General features: G+C 34.3%; 1 protein-coding gene across 1 annotated transcript in view; it reads left to right on the forward strand.

Annotated features, from left to right (window-relative positions):
* Positions 1–20264, forward strand: part of AHI1 (Abelson helper integration site 1) — a 126728-nt gene that overhangs the window by 27838 nt on the left and 78626 nt on the right. The window contains exons 6-11 of the mRNA XM_023513539.1: positions 2395–2608; positions 3586–3778; positions 6447–6542; positions 11764–11949; positions 13352–13498; positions 17821–17953. Coding sequence (XP_023369307.1) covers positions 2395–2608; positions 3586–3778; positions 6447–6542; positions 11764–11949; positions 13352–13498; positions 17821–17953 — 969 coding nt within the window. The remainder of the gene's footprint in view (positions 1–2394; positions 2609–3585; positions 3779–6446; positions 6543–11763; positions 11950–13351; positions 13499–17820; positions 17954–20264) is intronic.

Genomic DNA, 20264 nt, shown 5'->3' on the forward strand with positions numbered 1-20264 from the left:
ACAGCTCACAGCAACCTCCAACTCCTGGGCTCAAGCGAGTCTCCTGCCTCCGCCTCCCAAGTAGCTGGGACCACAGGTGCCCACCACAATGCCTGGGTATTTTTTGGTTGCAGCCGTCATTGTTGTTTTGGCAGCCCATGCTGGATTCAAACCTTAGGTGTATGTGGCTGGTGCCTTAGCCGCTTGAGCCACAGGCACTGAGTTGCTTTGTCTTCATTTTGAACTATTTTGCTAGTATAGATTTTTAGGTTACTAACACTCTCTCTCTCTCTTTTTTTTTTTTTTTTTTTTTTTTGGCATTTTAGAGAAGTTGTACAATTGTCTTCTGGGTTCTGTCATTTCTGTTTCTAGCATCACTTTTATTTCTAACCCTTTGAAGGGAATGTGTCTTTTTTTCTCTGACTAGCTGTAGTGTTTCATCATTAAGCTTAAATATGGTTTTATTAGAATTTATTCTGTATAGATCTTACTATTTGATTTTGTTTATCAGTTGGAGAAAATCTTGGCCATTTTTTAAAAATGTCTTCTTTAACATTCTCTCCTCTTTTTCTAGATTATAATTTCATATGTTTCAGTTCTTTTGGATGTGTCCACATGTTTCTTTTGTTCTTTTATGTTCCTACTTTGTTTTTTATTTCCCATTGGACCTTATTTAGGAATAATATAATATTTATAATATATTCAGTTAGAATATTTATATATATTTCTTTTGTTTACCAATCATGTCTTCTTTTGTGTCTTTATGTCTTAGACATAACTGTTCAATTTATAATTTCAAACATTATATTTTACAGTTCTAGAATGTTTTTTATGGATTCTCATTCTTTATTAAAAAAATCTCCATTTTAAAAAATTTTTTGCCCATCTTTCTCCTGATTTTCTTGATCATATTAATTATAATTATTTTAACATCTGTATATGCCAACTTCAATCTGGGTGATCTCTCCGTCTGTTTCTATTGTCTGTTTTTTTCTACTGATTATTAGTCATATGGTCTTGCCTCTTTTGTGTCTAGTAACTTTTTATTATATACTAGACATTGTGTATAGAATCCTAGAGGCCCCAGATGATTTTATCTTCCACTAGAGAGAGTTTTGTTCTTTCTTGTTGTAGGCAGATAGTGTAGGCAACTGATTTCTAGCCATCAGGAATCGAGCTATGTCAGGGCAGGGTTGTAATTTTCATAAGACTCTATCTCTGATTCACTCTTTCTCAGGGTTATGGTCCTCCTGGTGTTTCAGACTGAGACCTTGTCAGGTATTTGTCTCTTGAACCCTAAAAAACTGCGAGAGATTTAGTTTTACCCCTCAGTGCTTTTCAGCATAGCTATTTAGTCTTCTGCCCCATGCAGCTTCAAAATTTGGCAAATGTCTTTAGGAGGAGACTGGCCATGTCTTTGAGGCTCTTCAAATCTTCAGTTTCCTCACTGTAGCCCATGTGAATGCACAAATCTCTTCTGGTTTCACCCCTCTGAAGGGGTTCATGCCTAGATTCTCAACTTTCACCTGTGCCCAGAATTGGTAAATGACCTCAGGTGAAAGGTGTCTATAGGTCTTCAGTTTAAATTGACAACACCTTCTAGAGCTTTATCTTTGCCTGTTTTGTTTCAGGCCCCTCCAACTGGCTGGTCATGGTCTGCTAGCATCACAAGACTGGGAGATTTCACTATTTCTCTAGTCTCTCCATAGCCTCAGAATTCTGTTCTGAAAGAAACTTTGGCTATGTGAAACTGAAGTCTTCAGTTTTTTTTTTGTTTGTTTTTGTTTTTATTTTAATCCACGGAACCACTAAAAGTTCTGTTGCTTTATTTCTCTTCCCAGTGGCCTTCTTGTTGGGACAAACTCTGAACCTCAGCCCACACCCTCCTGAGTCAGCAGATATAACAGCTGCAAGTCCTTCTGCTTACCTCTGACTGATTTTCCTCTCTGGAATTATAGTCCTCTAGTATATGTGTTTTTTTGTTTTGTTTTGCTTTTTCACTTTTTTGATGCCTTTAAAATAAAGTTTTTGTAATTTATTTGGCTTTTTCTAGTTGTTACCCAAAGGGCTGACCTGCTATATCTTACCCAGAAGTAGAAATTCTGATCATAAATGAATTTAATAGTATACATTCCACCTAGATACCTAGATAAAATTACTTTTTTGTCTTTGACTCTCATTTTTTTTCTTTTTGTGTTGTTAGTTCTTGTTAGGGAGCAAAAAGATTCCTTACCATATTTTAATGCATTAGTAGATGTGGTATTTACTCTCAGAGTATGATCTGCTGCTGCCTGGCTTCTTCTTTCTTTTGATGTTCTTTTAATAAAGTGAAATATTTATAGACCGTATAGATTAGGTTATGTGTAAATCCCACTGTGGGAACAATTATAATGTTGTTTTCTTCCTTGCATGTAGTTCCAGATGGTAATGAAGATGGTGATGGTGTTCATGAAATAACAAGCCGGGACAGTCCAGTTTATCCCAAATGTTTGCTTGATGATAACCTTGTCTTGGGAGTCTACATTCATCGAACTGATCGGCTTAAGTCAGATTTTATGATTTCTCATCCAATGGTAAAAATTCATGTGGTTGATGAGTATACTGGTCAGTATGTCAAGAAAGATGATAGGTAATTTTTTTAATTGCATAGCTAACCCTTGAATTGAAATTGTCTATAGTATAAGTTCTCTTTTCTTCCATTGGTAGTTGAAAGTCAATGTGACTGAGCCATAGATTTATATTAGAGACTAGTCTACTAGTTGTAGGTCTTCACCAACCATTGGCACTGATCAATATATGTCAGTAGGAGAAATAGAGAACATCTGTCAATTCAGCAATTCAGTTTAATGGAGGGGAGGAAATTAAGTGGTAGAAAGCTTCTACTATGCTTAATGGCTAATTTATGACATAAAACTTACTTTGTAAAGATCTTATATTGCATTGTAAATGCTTTAGTTGTCTAACCTAATATTTTTTTTTGAAATTGTTACCTGGGCTTTAGGTAAGGTAAATGAATCTTGGATTTTGTTCTAAGATCACATCTATAGCTGATTCATGTTTGAAGACCCAAATGAAAAAGTACAATAAATAAATGATTATACTGGAATTCAAAAAATCATTTATTTGGAAAGATGACAGAGAAGGGAAAGAGGAAGATTGTCCCAAAAAGGTCATTCACTTCATTTAGTTTTCTTAGGGCATACAGAGAAAATATGATAGCTCAAAAATTTACAATCCTGTGCTTATTTTTTATTTAAATAAATTTACTATACTGTTTTGTTACAAATACTTAAAATTCTGAAGAAATTATTTTATTTCAGCTATATATGGAAAAGGTGGTATCATACCTCTCACTTTATATTTCTATAATAAAATAATTCTGTGAGACCAACTGCTAAATGTATAAATACAAGATGATAGCAAGGCACAACATTTAAGTCTCATAACGTTTATAATTTTAGGTAGATGATAAAAACAATTTTCCTTTTATCTTATTAAGGCTATTAATTATTTCTAGTTGCCTGACTTTGTATACTGTATATTTTTTCCTTCATCTTCTCAAAATTATAAAAAATTATGTTAATGTAAATATCATTTTTTGAACAGTGAACGGCCTGTGTCATCTTACTATGAAAAAGAGAGTGTGGATTATATTCTTCCTATTATGACCCAGCCGTATGATTTTAAGCAATTAAAATCAAGACTTCCAGAGTGGGAAGAACAAATTATATTCAATGAAAGTTTTTCATATTTGCTTCGAGATTTTGATGAGAGTCCTAAAGTCATCTTGTTCTTTGAGGTATGAATTGAATAGAGCAATTTCAACTGAATTTTAGTTGGTGTTTAACAGCACAAATATAAGCCATTATTTTGTTACTTCAGTAATGCAACAAAGTAGTGTGAGAATTTAATCCCTAGGATTTAGTGTTTATAATATGCTGTGGAGGTATAAGTGAGGTGCCCTTCTTAAATGAGTGATAGCCTATTTGCTGAACATTTACTAATGCCATTTTATTGACTTTGTATCACTTAATTCTTACAACAACCCCATGACTATTAAGTAGTAAAGTTATGAATGTAACTTATATGAATGGAGTCCTCTATTTTACCCTATTTAACAAAGTATAACCTCTTCCAGCTATGTGGTTCCCTAAGAGGATGTGACTACCTGGATAAATAAAGATAAACATACATAGATCAGATACAAGGCAATTTATGTATAACCAAAAGTGCCGTAATATGTAAAATGTAACTGAAACTTCTTAGAATGAAGAGTTAGTGGAGGGTCAGAGCAGTCAGGAAAGTTATAGAATACACAGACTTTGAGGTGACTTGTTATTCTAAAATTTTTTTTAACTGAAAAGGGTATCAAGGTTTGTAGTATAAGTAATTTCTCTAAAGTTACTCAAATTTCAAGTGTAAGAAAACTGTATTTGGAAATAGTTTGAAGCTAGGATACTACATTTCTGTATCTCATGTTCTTTCTCTATAAAAAAAAGAAAGTAGCAAAAGCCTCCCTTTTAGTTTAAGCAAGATATAATATTTTAGCATGGGACCAACAATGGGCCTGGTATAACCAGAGCTGATGATTCATTTTGTAGATTTGTTTCAGTAATCCTTTACTTTCAGGTTATATGTGTTTATGATACAAATACTACACTATTTACATCTGTGATTTTTGTGTATGATTTATATAAAAAAGGGATACAATTTAGATCTCAGGAACTTTATCTTTGTCATAGGCATTTGCTATTTATTATAATGTTCTTTCAGATTCTCTTAGTATTAAGAGATTTAAGAATGATATATTGTTGGATTATAAACACTTTTGCTTGGTTCTCAATTTTAACATAATGTGTTATTGCCTATACAACTACTTTTTGATTTCAACTTTTTAATAGTTTATTGAGGACAGCTTGATAGTATCTATCAGAAGTCTTTAAACCATGATTCTACTTCTAGGTATTTATCATAAGGGAAAAATTACACTTACATGAAGGTGTGTGTACAAAAATTTCAGTGCTATTTATAATAGCAAAAATTTTAGGAAGATAAAAGAACCTAAATTTAGATAGTAAGAGATTTGGTTAAATAAATTATGTTTTTTACTAAATTTATGATATTTATAATAATTAGGCAGCCATTAACATGGTGATATTCATGTGTATGTATTGACATGAAGAGATATCCACTACATATGATATGAAAATAACATGTTTTAAATTTGTAGTTCCATATGTATGTTTAGGAATGCACAGAAAAAGGTTTAGATACCTATAAATCAGATGTTAATGGTAATTATCTATGGATCTGGAATACAAGGTGTTTTTACTTTGCTTGTATATTTCTCTATATTGTGTTTTTTCCCTGAGTATGCACTATATCTGTAAGATTTAAGTATCTTTTAAAAAACATGAATGGAGTCTGTGTTTTTTTGTTTTGTTTTGAGACAGAGTCTCAAGCTGTTGCCCTGGATAGAGTGCCATGGCGTCACAGCTCACAGCAACCTCCGACTCTTGGGCTTAAGTGATTTTCTTGCCTCAGCTTCTCAAGTAGCTAGGACTACAGGTGCCCACCCCAACACCCAGCTATTTTTTTTTTTTGGTTGTAGTTGTCATTATTGTTGTTTGGTGGGCCTGGGCTGGATTTGAAAATGCCGGCTCCAGTGTATGTGACTGGCACCCTAGCCGCTTGAGCTATAGGTGCCGATCCAAGTCCATATTGTTTTTTAAGCAGTCTTCTCTCTATAAAGATTATCTCAACTGAGCTCATGGTAAGCACCAATAAGTTCAAAGTGATAGCCTCTGACAAGTACCTAGAATACAGATAGTTTCTATGGCAGGTTAGTTGCAGATCTATGAGCTTTAACTTCCAGACAGAATGGAGAAATAAAGAAATTCTGTTGAGAACTTTAATTACAACATATATGTAAAGAAAAAACCCACAACTTCAAGAAAATGATCCAGATTAAGGACCCAGAAAGAGGGCTATGAGGTTTTTTTTTTTTTTTTGGCCAGGGCTGGTTTTGAACCCGCCACCTCTGGCTTATGGGGCTGGCACCGTACTCCTTTGAGCCAGAGGCACCACCCAGACTATGAGTTTTTTAAACAAATAATCCTTTGAAGTTTGATCTGATACATAAAAAAAATTATCAAAGTTTAAGAATTCTATGCCTGGTATATTTGTGCTTAGACTATAGTTAAGGCATTGAATACTTGGCCTTGGATTTGAAATAAGTCTTAATAGAAGAATTATTAATAAAAGATGAAGTTGTCAAAAAATTGACCCTCCCTAACTGGATGAGTTAATTTTAAGGTGAATGAAATGAGATATAAATATTTTTACTCTTTTTAAGGGAAAGATTTTTAAGTACTATACAAATGATTTTTAAATCTTATTAATATATTACTAGAAAAAATTATAGGCAGCCTCGTCTTCTCTGAATAATTTTGGGAATTTATTTGTAGATTCTTGATTTCTTAAGTATGGAAGAAATTAAGAATAACTCTGAGATTCAAAATCAAGAATGTGGCTTTAGGAAAATTGCCTGGGCATTTCTTAAGGTATGTTTTTCATCCATTTTAAATACTTAAAATAATCTTCACATCTAATGGGCTACTTTTTCCTAAATGAGTCTGGTCTTACACAAGGAGTTAAGAACTAAGGTAAGACTACAGTGGTGAAAAGTTATTAACTCAAGCTCAGATGATGCTCATTCAGATTCTTAAATATATATTGATTGTCTAGTGTGTGCTAGCTACACTCAGGCCCTGAGGTTACAGCTCTGAAAAAGACACACGCCACCCTGCCTTTATTTATTTAATTCAACAAAGATTTATTAGGCATTTTCTGTGTGCCAGCTACTGTTCTAGCTGCTGAACAAAGAAGATAAATTTCTTGACCTTATGAACTTCATAGTCTACCAAGAAAGACATAAAACAATTGATTACACAATTTTATCATTTATTTACAATTTTTATAAATACTGTGAGGCAGTATGGGGCAAATGATAAAAACAAGGGTAATATGAGGTTGGTGGAGGTTTCCTAAGTAGGGGATTTACCCTGAGCATTAGCAGTGGGGAAGAGTATTACCCTAATGATGGAGGCCGTAAGGCTTGCTTATTCAGAAAATCAAAAGAAGATCATAGAAACTGGAGGACAGAGACTGAGGGGAGAATGGTGCATGAAGAGATTGCTATGGTCGTGATTACACAGGGTCTTCTAAGCCCATAGTCTCTAACCCCCAGCTGTGGACTGGTACTGGTACATGGCCTGTGAGGAGTTGGGCTGCACAGCAAGAAGTGAGCAGAGGGTGAAAAAACTTCTTCTATGTTTACAACTGCTTCCCATTCCTCATATCACTGCCTGAGCTCCAGTTCCTCTCATATCAGGAGTACCATTAAATTCTCAACTCTACTGTAAACTATGCACGTGAGGAATCTCAGTTACACTTCTTATAGAACCTAATGCCTGATGATCCAAAGTGGAGCTGAGGACATAAGCCGCACACTTTGGATGTCCTGTTACTGTCCCACATCACCCCAAGATGGGACCATCTAGTTGCAGGAAAACAAGCTTAGGGTTCCCACTGATTCTGTATTATGGTAAGTTGTGTAATTATTTCATTATATATTACAATGTAATAATAAGAGAAGTAAAGTACACAATAAATGTAATGCACTTGAAATCCTCCTACAACCAACCCCACCCTTTCCAGGTCTTTGTCTCCCATGAACTGGTCCGTGATTTCAAAAAGGTTGGGGATTGCTGTTCTAAGCCATCATAGCAACAGGAAACTGGTTTAGATTTTAAGGAGCAATGGGAAGCCATCATTGGATTTTAACAAAAGGATAAAATAATTTGATCTAAGTTTTAGAAAGATAGATCTTACGTTGTATGGAAAATGGATTAGAGGATTAGAGAAGGAGCAAATGCGATGCTTGAAGATCAACTTAGGAAATTTTTGCCATGATCTAGTTACAGCAGGATAATGTCTTGAACTAGGAAATGACATGAAAGATGTGAATGGGTTGATGTTAAAAAAATTTTTTTAAATTTGATAATTATCTTTTATTCCTGGTATCCTTTATTTATGACTTTAGTCATAAATTTGAATTATGAAAAGCCTTTTTTTATTAAATCATAAACACATAGATCATGTATACATTAATGCATTTATGGGGTACAATTTGCTGATTTCAGATAGAATTAGGAATGCTTACATCACACTGGTTAATATGTACCTCATCTTGTTTACTTAAACATTGTGTTAAGACATTTATACTCTATATTAATAGATCTGACATGTACCCTTGCATTATGCACCATAGGTGTGATCCCACCATTCACCTTCTCTCCATCTGACCTCCCCCAGAATTATGAAAAGTCTTAAGCAATTATTGTCTTTTGTGCTATTTTATAAAAGCTTTTTCATTTGTGCATCTGTTCATCTAACAAATATTGGTATTTGAAGTATATATAAAATGTGTGGGAGTCTCCTAAACACAGACCATTCTTAGATAAATCAGACATTTTACTTGCATTCCAAATCAGTTTCTACATAAACCTGTTACCTACATGATTATGTGCTATAGAATAAATGCTATGAAAATGCATGGGAGGGATTTAATCCATGTTGAGGGTTAGACACAGGCTTTAGTAGAGATGTAATCAAATGGCCAAATAGTAGCCAGGTTGGCTGTGGTGGGGAATTAATTTGAGAGTAGCTTTTGGAATCACTTGGTTCAGTGTACCTTCTAAAATCACCATTCTATGAACCTGTTGTACCTTTTTAATATTGCTGTCCATAGTGATTTAGAGCAAAAAAGCCAACAAAACAAAACAAACACAAACATTGCCATCTTGTGGTTTTATTAGAAACTGCATTTCCTTTATGCTAAGATTTCTGCAGTTCTGCATTATTTACATTAAGTTGCCCTTGGGAAACAATAACGTATTTCATAGCATTCTCACCTTTAAATATTATATGGATTTTTATCTATTTAATCATCTTATGCCATTGGAAGAAATGTCAATCAAGATTTCTCCCTGATCCTATGCCTACCCTTGCTAAGGATATTCTATCTGCTTCTTCACCTTTGTAACACCCATGTACTTTTTCATTAGATTGTAACTTTTTCAGAGTCACCAGTGTCTTATATTTGGTAAATTTGTTGAAAAAATTTAGCCCTTGTTTTATTAGATGTCTTTGAATTTAATGTATCACTCTCTTGAAACTTTCTGTTTCATATGACCAGCTAGCTCCCTCATATTAATAGCACACAGAAAGTGTTTGGGTGAATATCTATTGAGGAAATTACTAATGGATATAGAAAGAGTAACTAGGATAAAACTAATCTTCAAGAAAATTACATGAATAAAATAAAAATTTAAATGTTTTATTACCTATATTATTAGTTCTAGGAATATCTTATCTAATCTTAAAGTTATTATGGGAGTTCAAATAAGACTTTTTTCTCATTCTCAGCTATGCCTCAAGTTTCCAGGCCCTTTTAATTCTTTTAACATATATATATGGCTATATTTTTAAACTATAAAGTAATAAAGTCTTATTTATTTGAGCTCTACATTATGTAACATATAACCACAATAGCAAGGTCTTTGCTGGATCTTGTTGTTTACTCCTGCTAAGCAACATTCTGGTATGAACTAGATTGCCTGGTGAATATTAAAACAGCTTATGGAAAGTATGATTTAGAAGCTGGGGAATATCTACTTAAAATCAGTATACTAAGCTTTGGGAATACTCCAGGAGTATTCTCTATGAAGAGAGTCTGGAGTGCCTAATATTTAATGACTGAATAAGTCTTACTCATTTTGAAACTGTTATTTACCCCTCTGTGTCATTTGACACTAATCACTCCCTCAGCTTATAACCTCCATTGTCTTTATTTCCTTTCCTAGAGGGGTAGGGGAAAAGATGGTCTATATTTTGCCATCTTTCTTTCCTTGTTGATACGTTACTCCTGAACTACAGTCTGTATTTTCTCTCTGCCATTAAACTTCTCCAACCAAATCACTAATGATTTTTACTGGCCAAATTAATTGAGCATGTTTTAAGTGTTATCTTGTCACATTTGTGCATTTACTACATCATTCTTTAGAAACTCCGTTGCCTTGGTTTTCCTGACACCATCCTTTCCTGATTTTCTTTATCCCATTCCCTCAGTTTCTTTCATGTTCTTTTCCACCTACATCTTTAATATGAATCCTACTCATAGTTCCATCTTTAACCTGCTTTTTTTGAACTCACTTTTCTCACCTGTACTTTAGATTTACAAATGCACTTACCTACAAGACATTTTAACTTAGATGACCCATAGATACCTCACACTCCCCTAAAGTGAACATTCTACATAATCTCTTATTCTCACTCTCTTCTACTCATCTGACCAGTCTCCCAAGTTTCTAAGCTTGGAATTATATTGTTTTGGTAGTCACAAGTTGCATGTGGCTATTTGAATTCAAATTGAATATAATTAAAAATTCAGTTCCACATTTATACTACTGCACCTTAAATACTAGGTAGCCAAATATGACTAGTGGATTCTATATTAGTTAAAATAGAAAGTTCTCTTGGGCTCGGTGCCTATAGATCAGTGGCTAGGGCACTGGCTGCATACACCGGGGCTGGCAGGTTTGAACCTGGCCAAGGCCTGCCAAACAACAGTGACAACTACCACAAAAAATAGGCAGGCATTGTGACAGTCACCTGAAGTCCCAGCTACTTGGGAGGCTGAGGCAAGAGAATCACTTAAGCCCAAGAGTTGGAGGCTGCTGTGATCTGTAACTCCACGGCACTCTACCCAGGGTGACATAAGCTATGATGCAACAAAATTCTACCAAGGGCAACAACGTAAGACTCTGCCTCAAAAAAAAAAAAAAAAAAAAAAAGAAAGAAAGAAAGAAAGTTCTCTTGGACAGTGCTACCTTAGAGTCTTTTTGACTGCTTCTTTTTTTTTACTTTCCATGTTGCATCAGTTGGTAACAGTTATTAAATATGTTTTCTATGCTGTTGCAAAGACATCTAGCTATCTTTCTACTCCTAATTTGTAGAGGACTCAAAGGTTAGAATGACATGTCCTATTTAGAGTTATGGTCTAGTGGACAATGACTCATAAATAGGTCATGAGGACCTATTAGTTTAATAGGTCTAGAAGACATATTCTGAGTTGGTGAGATTTTTTTTATTTTCTCATGGGACTCTCCATTTATTTAGCCTAAACATAAGTTCTTTTGTTCATAGATTTTTCAAAGTAGATCTTTTTAAGAGAGTACACTAAACTATCCATTGAAAAAATAATAATGAATAACCTTCATGAGTTTAATAATCTTAAAATGATTTTGACTTTTTTTTTTTTTGAAACAGAGTCTTACTATGTTGCCCTGGGTAGAGTGCCGGGGCATCACAGCTCACAGCATCCTCAAACTCTTGGGCTTGAGTGATTCTCTTGCCTGAGCCTCCCAAGTAGCTGGGACTATAGGCACCCACCACGATGCCCAGCTATTTTGTTGTTGTTATTGTTTTAGTTGTCATTGCTGTTTTGGCAGGCTCTGGGCTGGGTTTGAACCTGCCAGCCCAGGTGTATGTGGCCGGTGCCCTAGCCACTGAGCTATAGGAGCTGAGCCATGATTTTGACTTTTTAAAAGGAATTTCAACATCCCATATTAATCTTTTAAAAGAAGTTTCCTTATACTATTGCTTTATTGGACATATTTATTTTATATGAAGATAACATTTTATGTAAATTCTTATTTTAAGCTTTTGGGAGCCAATGGAAATGCAAACATCAATTCAAAACTTCGCTTACAGCTGTATTACCCACCTACTAAGCCTCGATCCCAATCAAATGTTACTGAGGTTTTTGAATGGTGGTCAAAATGTCCAAGAAATCGTTATCCATCAACATTGTATGTAACTGTAAGAGGACTGAAAGTTCCAGACTGTGTAAGTTAATAGCATATATAAATGCATGACCTGTTGTTGAAATTAAATGGTGGTATAATATGTTTTTTTATTTATGAAATGACATGGTCTCTACAATTGTTTTAATAGATTTTTCTAATAGAAAGATACCTTCAGAGATTTTATGTATATAACATGAAAGCTGGCTTGGCACCTGTGGCTCAAGCGGCTAAGGCACCAGCCACATACACCTGAGCTGGTGGGTTCAAATCTAGCCCGGCCCACCAAACAACAATGATGGCTGCAACCAAAAAATAGCTGGGCATTGTGGTGGGCGCCTATAGTCCTAGCTACTTAGGAAGTGGAGGCAGGAGACTTGCTTGAGCCCAGGAGCTGGAGGTTGCTGTGAGCTGTGAGGCCACGGTACTCTACCCAGGGTGACAGCTTGAGGCTCTGTCTCAAAAAAAAAAAAAAAAGCTGTAAGATCTGATACTTATAAGATGCTTAATGAATTTTAAGTATTAAATTCAGTTTTATGTGTTAAGAAAAATGTTTTGTTATGATTTAAAATTAAGTTTGATTTAAAGCACAAGTTAACAAATATTTTTTGTAAACAGCCAGATAATAAATATTTTAGACTTTGTAGGCCCTGTGATCACTGTCATGTCTACTGAACTTTGCCTTTGTAGTGTGAAAGTAGCTACATAGGCATATGTGTACAGTGACTAAACAAATGGACATGATGTATTCTAAAAAATTTTATTCACAAAACCAGGTAGCAGGCTAGATTTGGTGGGCTTTACTTTGCAGATCCCTGATTTATAGGTATATTTTTCACAGAGGATTATATAAATATTCAAATGATCAATGTACAATATTTCCACTGTTGTTTTCTGTAGATTAATTTTATAAATGATTTTAGCAAAGAATTAGTTCTAAGATGAAAAAATTTCTTATAAGACGCTAATCTTTCAGGTCATTTACATAGACACCATATGTACTATGACCACAAAGTGATTTGCATTGGTTTGAATGGAGTTAAATCTATCATTAAGAAATGACGATTTAACAAACTTTAGATTTTTATGATACTAAAAGTTTTATGATTTTAAAGCCAGGGTATCATAATATGTTAGAGCCACAGTATTCATCTGGTAGGTATTGGTGAAGAAGTGGAAACAAAGGGATAGAATTATTAAAACCATTTCATGTAACCATTGGGGTTCTTTTTTTTTCCTCCAATGTTTAAGAATTTTTGCTTATAAACTGTGGTTTTTACTTTATTTAGAATAGTATACAAATAAAAGTAGAATTTTTTCTCGATTGCATTTTGAAAATATTTTCATATCATTTGTTTCAATGTTTTAAAAACACAATATATGCTGGAAAAGAGACAAAGGTGAATATGTTATATAAAATTTTCACATTTTCTGTACATGTTTAGATAAAGCCATCTTACCGCTCTATGATGGCCCTTCAGGAGGAAAAACCAGTGTATTGTGAACAACACCATGAGTCAAATTCAGTAGACTCAGAACCTGGATTAGAAGATTCAAAGGAAGTGATAAAGTGGAACCGACTGCTGGGGCAGGTGAAGTGTTTGATAATAATGGATTCATTTAGATATTTACGAATTACCTTAAAAATATAAACCACTCATAGGGTACCTAGTTTACTATTTAAAATGCTCAGATTATTCTTGGTCTTAATCATAATTTAGTCTTCTGTTAATTAATTTGACCAATTATAAGAGACTATCTTAGGTTCTTTGTTTGGGTACCTGGGCAGTTGTATTAATTAGCTTGGCTGCCATAACAAAATACCACAGACTGGATGGCTTAAGCAACATTTTTTTCCTCACACTTCTGTAGGCTGAGGAATCTGAAGATTGACGTGCTAGCCAATTCAGTTCCTGGTGAAGGTTCTCTTCCTGATTTGTAGACAGCTTCTTCTTGCTATGTCCCATATGGTAGAAAAGATCATCTCTTCCCTTCCCCTTCCCTTTTCCTTCTCTTCTCTTTTCTTTTTTAAGACAGAGTCTTACTATGTCACCCTTGGTAGAATGCCATGGCGTCATACCTCACAGCAACCTCCAACTCTTAGGCTCAAGCAACTCTCTTGCCTCAGCCTCCCAAGTAGCTGGAACTACAGGCATCTGCTACAATGCCCAGCCATTTTTAGAGAAGGCATCTTGGTCTTGCTCAGGCAGGTCTTGAACTCCTGAGCTCAGGCATTCCATCTGCCTCAGCCTCCCAGTCATATCTTTCCTTATAAAGGTTCTGATCACATTCCCGTGAGCTTCACTTTCAGGACCTAATTATTTCCCAGGGCCCCACCTGTAAATACCATCACACTGTGGATTAGGTCTTCCCTAAGATATATATATATGTATGTATGTATTTTGTATGTGTGTGTATATATATATATATATATATATGTATGTATTTTGAAGGGACACAAGCAGTTAGTGTAGCAGAAATTAAGTCCTAACAGGTTGATTTCCTCTGAGACCTCTTGGCTTGCAGAGGTGGCCCTTTTACTGCCTCTTCACATGGTTTTTTCTTTGCACACGCATATCCTTGGGATTTCTCTCTTTTCTTGAGTTTAGGGGTCACACTAATGACCTCATTTTAATTGAATTTTCTCTTTAAAAATCTTTTTTGCCAAGTACTGTTACAGCTTAAGGTACTAGGGGTTAGGGTTTTAACATAAATTTGGGGAGGAGGGACAAAATTCTTCAGGCCATAATAGCAGTCACCAAAACACATAGGGTTTCTTTTTTTTTTTTTTTAAATTTAGTGACAGAGTCTTGCTGTGTTGTTGTACATTATTAAAAGGATTTGTTGGGGCATTGCCTGTGGCTCAAAGGAGTAAGGCTCTGACTCCATATGCCAGAGGTGGTGGGTTCAAACCCAGCCCTAGCCAAAAACTGCAAAAAAAAAAAAAAAAAAAAATGGATTTGTTCTTTAAAATTTGAATTCAGTCAAAATGCTGCACTAAGGGATCCGTAAGGCCACATGTGATCCCAGAGCTGCAGGTTCTCCACCCCCTGATCTATTACCAGATGAAATTTAACCAAAATCTTAATTTGTCCAAATATATAAAAATAAAAATTTATTATTATTTTTCATTTTCTGTATTTTGTATCACATTTGACTTTATTTATGAAGCCAATTTCACAGATACATTTTAAAGTCATTTTAGTGGAGTTAGAATACTTCAAATTTAATAAAATGGAAAGAATAACACTTAGAATATACCCTTGGGGACCTTTCAAGTTAGGTGGGAAAAGAACAGTTATATAATATCATTCACTTTCAGGTATGCCTCAGAGAAGTCTAAGGAAAGATATGTAGAGAGATAATTATATAGATCAGTGCTTCTCAGGTGTGGTTTGGGGATCTGTTTAAGAGTCAAGAGCCCCTTTCAGGGTGTCCTTGAAGTAAATCTCTTTTCACAATGATCCTGAAATGTTATTAGTCTTTTTTCATTTTATTCTCTCACAAGTATCCACTAAAGGTTTCCAGAGGCTAAATGACATGGGGGTATCACAATAGAGGGAATGCTTCTATTGAAAAAATCTAGCTTTTACTAACCTGGATATTAAAGAGATTTTTAAAAATACAAAGCAGTTTCATTTTATGTAATTATTTTTCATAAAATATGTTATTTATGTTAATATTTAAAGGCTTTAATACTGTTATTTTTAAGTAAATATTTACTTAAATATTTAAATAATATTCAAATAAATATTTAGATTTTTTCTATTTTAATTTCTATTATGATTTATAATCTAATATTATTCATAGATATTTCCACATAAACAAAGACCTTTGGTTTCTCTAGGAGTTTCGTACCATAAAGTATACTGGAACCAAAAGAGTTCAAGAATTGCATATATGAAGAAAGTGAGTTAGAATGGTGGAAAAGGATTCGTTCAGCTTTGGTGCTTGAGATAGGTGGATTAGAATGGCCATGTTAGTTAGGAGTAAGAGAAGAGGGACAGGGAAGGGTATTTCATATGGAGGCAAAGCAGTAAATAAGTGTGAAAGGATTTTTTATATTCATTAGGCACTCAAAAACAAAGTTTATAAAAAAGATAAAGTCTAAAAACCTAATACTTCTTGTGAGGAATAATGGAAGGTTTGGGGGCAGGATAGAAGTATGGTAATGATCGTTGTTGAGGATAAATAAATTCTGGCAATGATGTGGGAGGTCTTAAAGTAGGTTAAATCAGAATTAGATGGCAGTCATTGATGTGTGAGGTGGTAAGAGCCTAACCTTGGGTTAATGGTGCCAAAAATGAAAACTAAGACATGCACATAAAAGACAAAAAGTAGGAACTTTCATGATTTAGTGACAAGGTAGTAAAGGAGGGAAGAAGTCCAAGCAGTTGAAGACCTTTATTTTTATTATCAAACTTTCATTGAGTACCTTTTTTGCGGAGGGCAGAAGGTCAATCCCTGGGAAATCAAAGAACATGATACTGGCTTCGGTGATTGTAGCCTAGGTTAGATTAGACATGGAGCTTTCCTCAACTACACTTCATATTCTAGGAGCAGCAACAAGTGGTTTCCCTTCAATTTTTGTCTTTTTTTTTTTTGAGACAGAGTCTCACCCTGTCGCCATGGCATCATAGCTCACAGCAACCTCAAACTCTTGAGCTTAGGTGATTCTCTTGCCTCAGCCTCCCAAGTAGCTGGGACTACAGGCATCAGCCACAACGCCTAGTTATTTTTTTGTTGCAGTTTGGCCAGGGTCAGATTTGAATCCGCCACCCTTGGTATATGGGCCCAGCACCCTAACCACTGAGCAACAGGCATGGCCCAATTTTTGTCGTTTTTTTAACAGCTCTCTACCTTTTCTTAATCATGTGATTGGATTAAGATAGGTAGCATGGTGTCTGGTACATGATTTGACATCTGTTGAATATTTCATATGTCTAGTAACTGCTCATAATTTTGCCTCCTGAGGTACTGCTAAATCTTGACGCTATCTTTTAAAATCTGGCACCTAAAAGCATGCTTTTGAAATAATAGTCTTTGTCTAGGCCTTCTAAGCTGGGTTTGACCCTCTGAATAATCCTTATTAGCTATACATTGCTGATAATGGTTACTCCTAGCTATTAATAGCTACTCTTAGGGTTGCTTTGATGAAGATAGTCAAAGGCATTTGTAAAAAGGTACAACATTCATGGCATATATAAGGGCCCAGTGTATGTTCGTTTCAGCTTTTTGAATAATAAATATAAGAATTAAGGCTCACTGAAGGTTGAATTAGGATAAATATATAAAGAAGTATTTTCTACAATAGATACTAATACCCATAAAATTTTAGTTTCATTTGGTAATAAGTAATGAAAATAACATAATTAGGAAGAAATTATAATACAGTTAATGAATGAGAGATTAATAAGGAGTGATTGATTACTTCAAAAATACATTTTGGAAGGCAACTACAAAAGGTAGTTATTTTAAAAGAGAACAAACATTCATACATCCTGGCCTTGTGCTAGAACCAATAGCATATTTGTGTTCTTAAGACAAATTTGTAACTTTAGCAAAAGTGACTTACTAGTGCTGTCATGGGATACAGATATGGCATATGTTCTTTTTTGTGGCTATATAAAAGCATGTGTCAGTGACAGCTTTAGAATATCAGATATTAAAATTTTTCTACTCATTTTAAGTGAGCTCAGTACTAGTCAGACTTGAAGAACAAATTCATTTTTAAAATTTGATGGGAACTGTTTAAAAATGTAATTTTCAGTGGTTTTTCATCATTCTACTTACTTGCTTTTTCTTTTCATCACAGTAAAGGGGCTTAACAAAACTACAGTAATTGAAATTAACAATTGGCCTTTGCATTGTAATATTTTCTAATTTATCTTCTTAAAATGTGTGGGCATTTTAGGCTTGCCGTATTCCAAACAAGCACCTCTTCTCACTAAATGCAGGAGAACGAGGATGTTTTTGTCTTGATTTCTCCCACAATGGAAGAATATTAGCAGCAGCCTGTGCTAGCCGGGATGGATATCCAATTATTTGTGAGTAATAATTCTATCTATTTAATCTTATATAGCCTGTGGGGAAGACATCTTTGGTTTTTAAAATTCATTGAAGTCTGACTTTGAGTCATCCCCAGTACTACTAAATTAAAGAAAACAGATTCCTTCAAAGAAAGAAACAGTTCTTTTGTAATAATTTCATACTTTTCTATATAGTAACTTTTCAATAGTAGAATGAGAATGATCAAATAAAAGATAGTAATTTCTTTTTAAAAACATGCAGGAGGATTTTTGTAAGCATCTTCTATTTTAAATATAGAAATTTAGAAGGACGAAGGATTAACATTTCTCAGGGAGAATTTTAGTCCGATGTGGTTAGTTAATATCAATGATGATTTGAACTATGAAAACCCTAATTGTTGTACACTCTCAACTGACTCAGGAGTACCTAGATGAAAACGTCTCACTATGGTAGGAATACCAGTGGAGAAGAGAGGCCAAGAATAATTAGTTCTGTAGCATTAGAGATTTTTTAAAAGTGAGCATTAACAAACTATTCTAAACTTGGAAGCATTAAATACTCTCCCTTCTGCTCAGTGGTGAAAACCAGCTGTCTTCAGCAGGAAGTAGCCAGCTCTTCATGGGCATCTGCCCAGAGTACCAGGTCTTGTTGATTCCTCACTTGATCCGCTCTTCTCAGCAGGGACTCATAATTCATTTAATTGGCATTTATTAAATAAATATTCCTCCCCATGAAATAATAATAGATTTTAAAAATACAAAATTCCTGTGTGATTTTATTACCACTATGCTGTTCTTAAAATTCACCTAAAGCCTAGATATATGGGGGAAAAGATTCTTGGGGAACACTATCTAAGATTATTAATAGTGATTTCTTTATTTTGAATAGTGAAAGAATTTTCATTCTGATTTGTGTTTTTAAAAACTCCCATGATAATCATGTGTTACTTTGTACCTAAATAAAATTGGTTGAAATAATATATAGATAGGCTTAGGTATACTTGCTGCTTAAATCTCATAAAACAGCAGAATCATGTTTGATTTTTGACTATGTGGTTATGATGTGTAATCTGTTTAGCTTGTTGAATGTGTAGATTAATGTTTTCACCAATGGGTAAGTGTTCAGTCATTATTTCCTCAAATGTTCTGTTTGCCCCTTTCTCTTTCTTGTTCTGGCACTGTCATTATCCCTATGTTGGTATATTTGGTGCTGTCCCACAAGTCTGGGATGTTTTTATTTTTCTTCATTCTTTTTCTGTTCTACAAACCAGATAATCTAAATTGACATGTCATCGAGCTTAGTATTCATTCTTCCATTCGAATGTGCTGTTAAACCCTTCTAGTGACTTATTTATTTCTGTTATAATACCTCTCAAGTATAAAATATCCACTTAGTCCTTTTTAAAATCATTTCTGTCTCTTTACTGATATTTTTTGGTGAGAAATTATTCTCACACTTTAATTCTTTAGACATTGTTTTCTAGGTCTTTGAACATATTTATAATTGTGGGTTTAAAATAGAAACTCCTGACAAAGGAATAATTTGTGTTTCAGGCAGGACAGTATGAGATTTCATCACACTGCTCAGAATAGGGCATAATTTTAAACTTATGAATTTATTTCTGGAATTTTCCATTTGATTTTCAGATCATGGTTGACTTTAGGTAACCAAAACCACAGAAAGCAAAACTGTAGATTAAGGAGAGAGTGCCATTCTTCTGAACTGCTTAGTATTTAAAGGCAATTGATTTTACCACTAGGTGGAAGTAGAGATTTGGAAACTTTGTTCTGTTACCTTACATTTCATTGTCTATATGATGTATAGTATTTCCACAGTACTTTGTCTATCAAATGGAGTCGCTGTTAATTCCCTTACTCTCTCTGTCATTTTAGTATTAGCATTTTTTTCCAACAATAGCACAATTTAAACTTATTACTTCAAATAATCAAAACTTTGGTTGGCATTTAATTGATTTTCAGTTAAAGTAATACAGCAGAACCTCCATAGTTAACCACCTCCCTACACTGACCACCTCCTTAAGCTGACCTCATTTTTATAGACCAGACATGCACCACATGTACATATCAGTACAGTAGTTTCTTACGTTGACCACCTCAGTTTGTTAGCCAGTTTGTTACAGTCCCTTGGGTGGCAAAATTACAGAGGTCCTACTGTATGTATGTCATTCATGAAAGCTCAAATTATAGAATATTTGAAGTACATTACAGTGTATATGTTATTTATTTGATTAATCAATTGATTATCAAAAATTTATAGAGGATTGCTTTAAGATAATTGTAGCATATTATAAGATTTTGTATATAAATT

Source organism: Otolemur garnettii, unplaced genomic scaffold (genome assembly GCF_000181295.1).
Source record: "Otolemur garnettii isolate 467f Iridium unplaced genomic scaffold, OtoGar3 scaffold00042, whole genome shotgun sequence".
Taxonomy (NCBI): domain Eukaryota; kingdom Metazoa; phylum Chordata; class Mammalia; order Primates; family Galagidae; genus Otolemur; species Otolemur garnettii.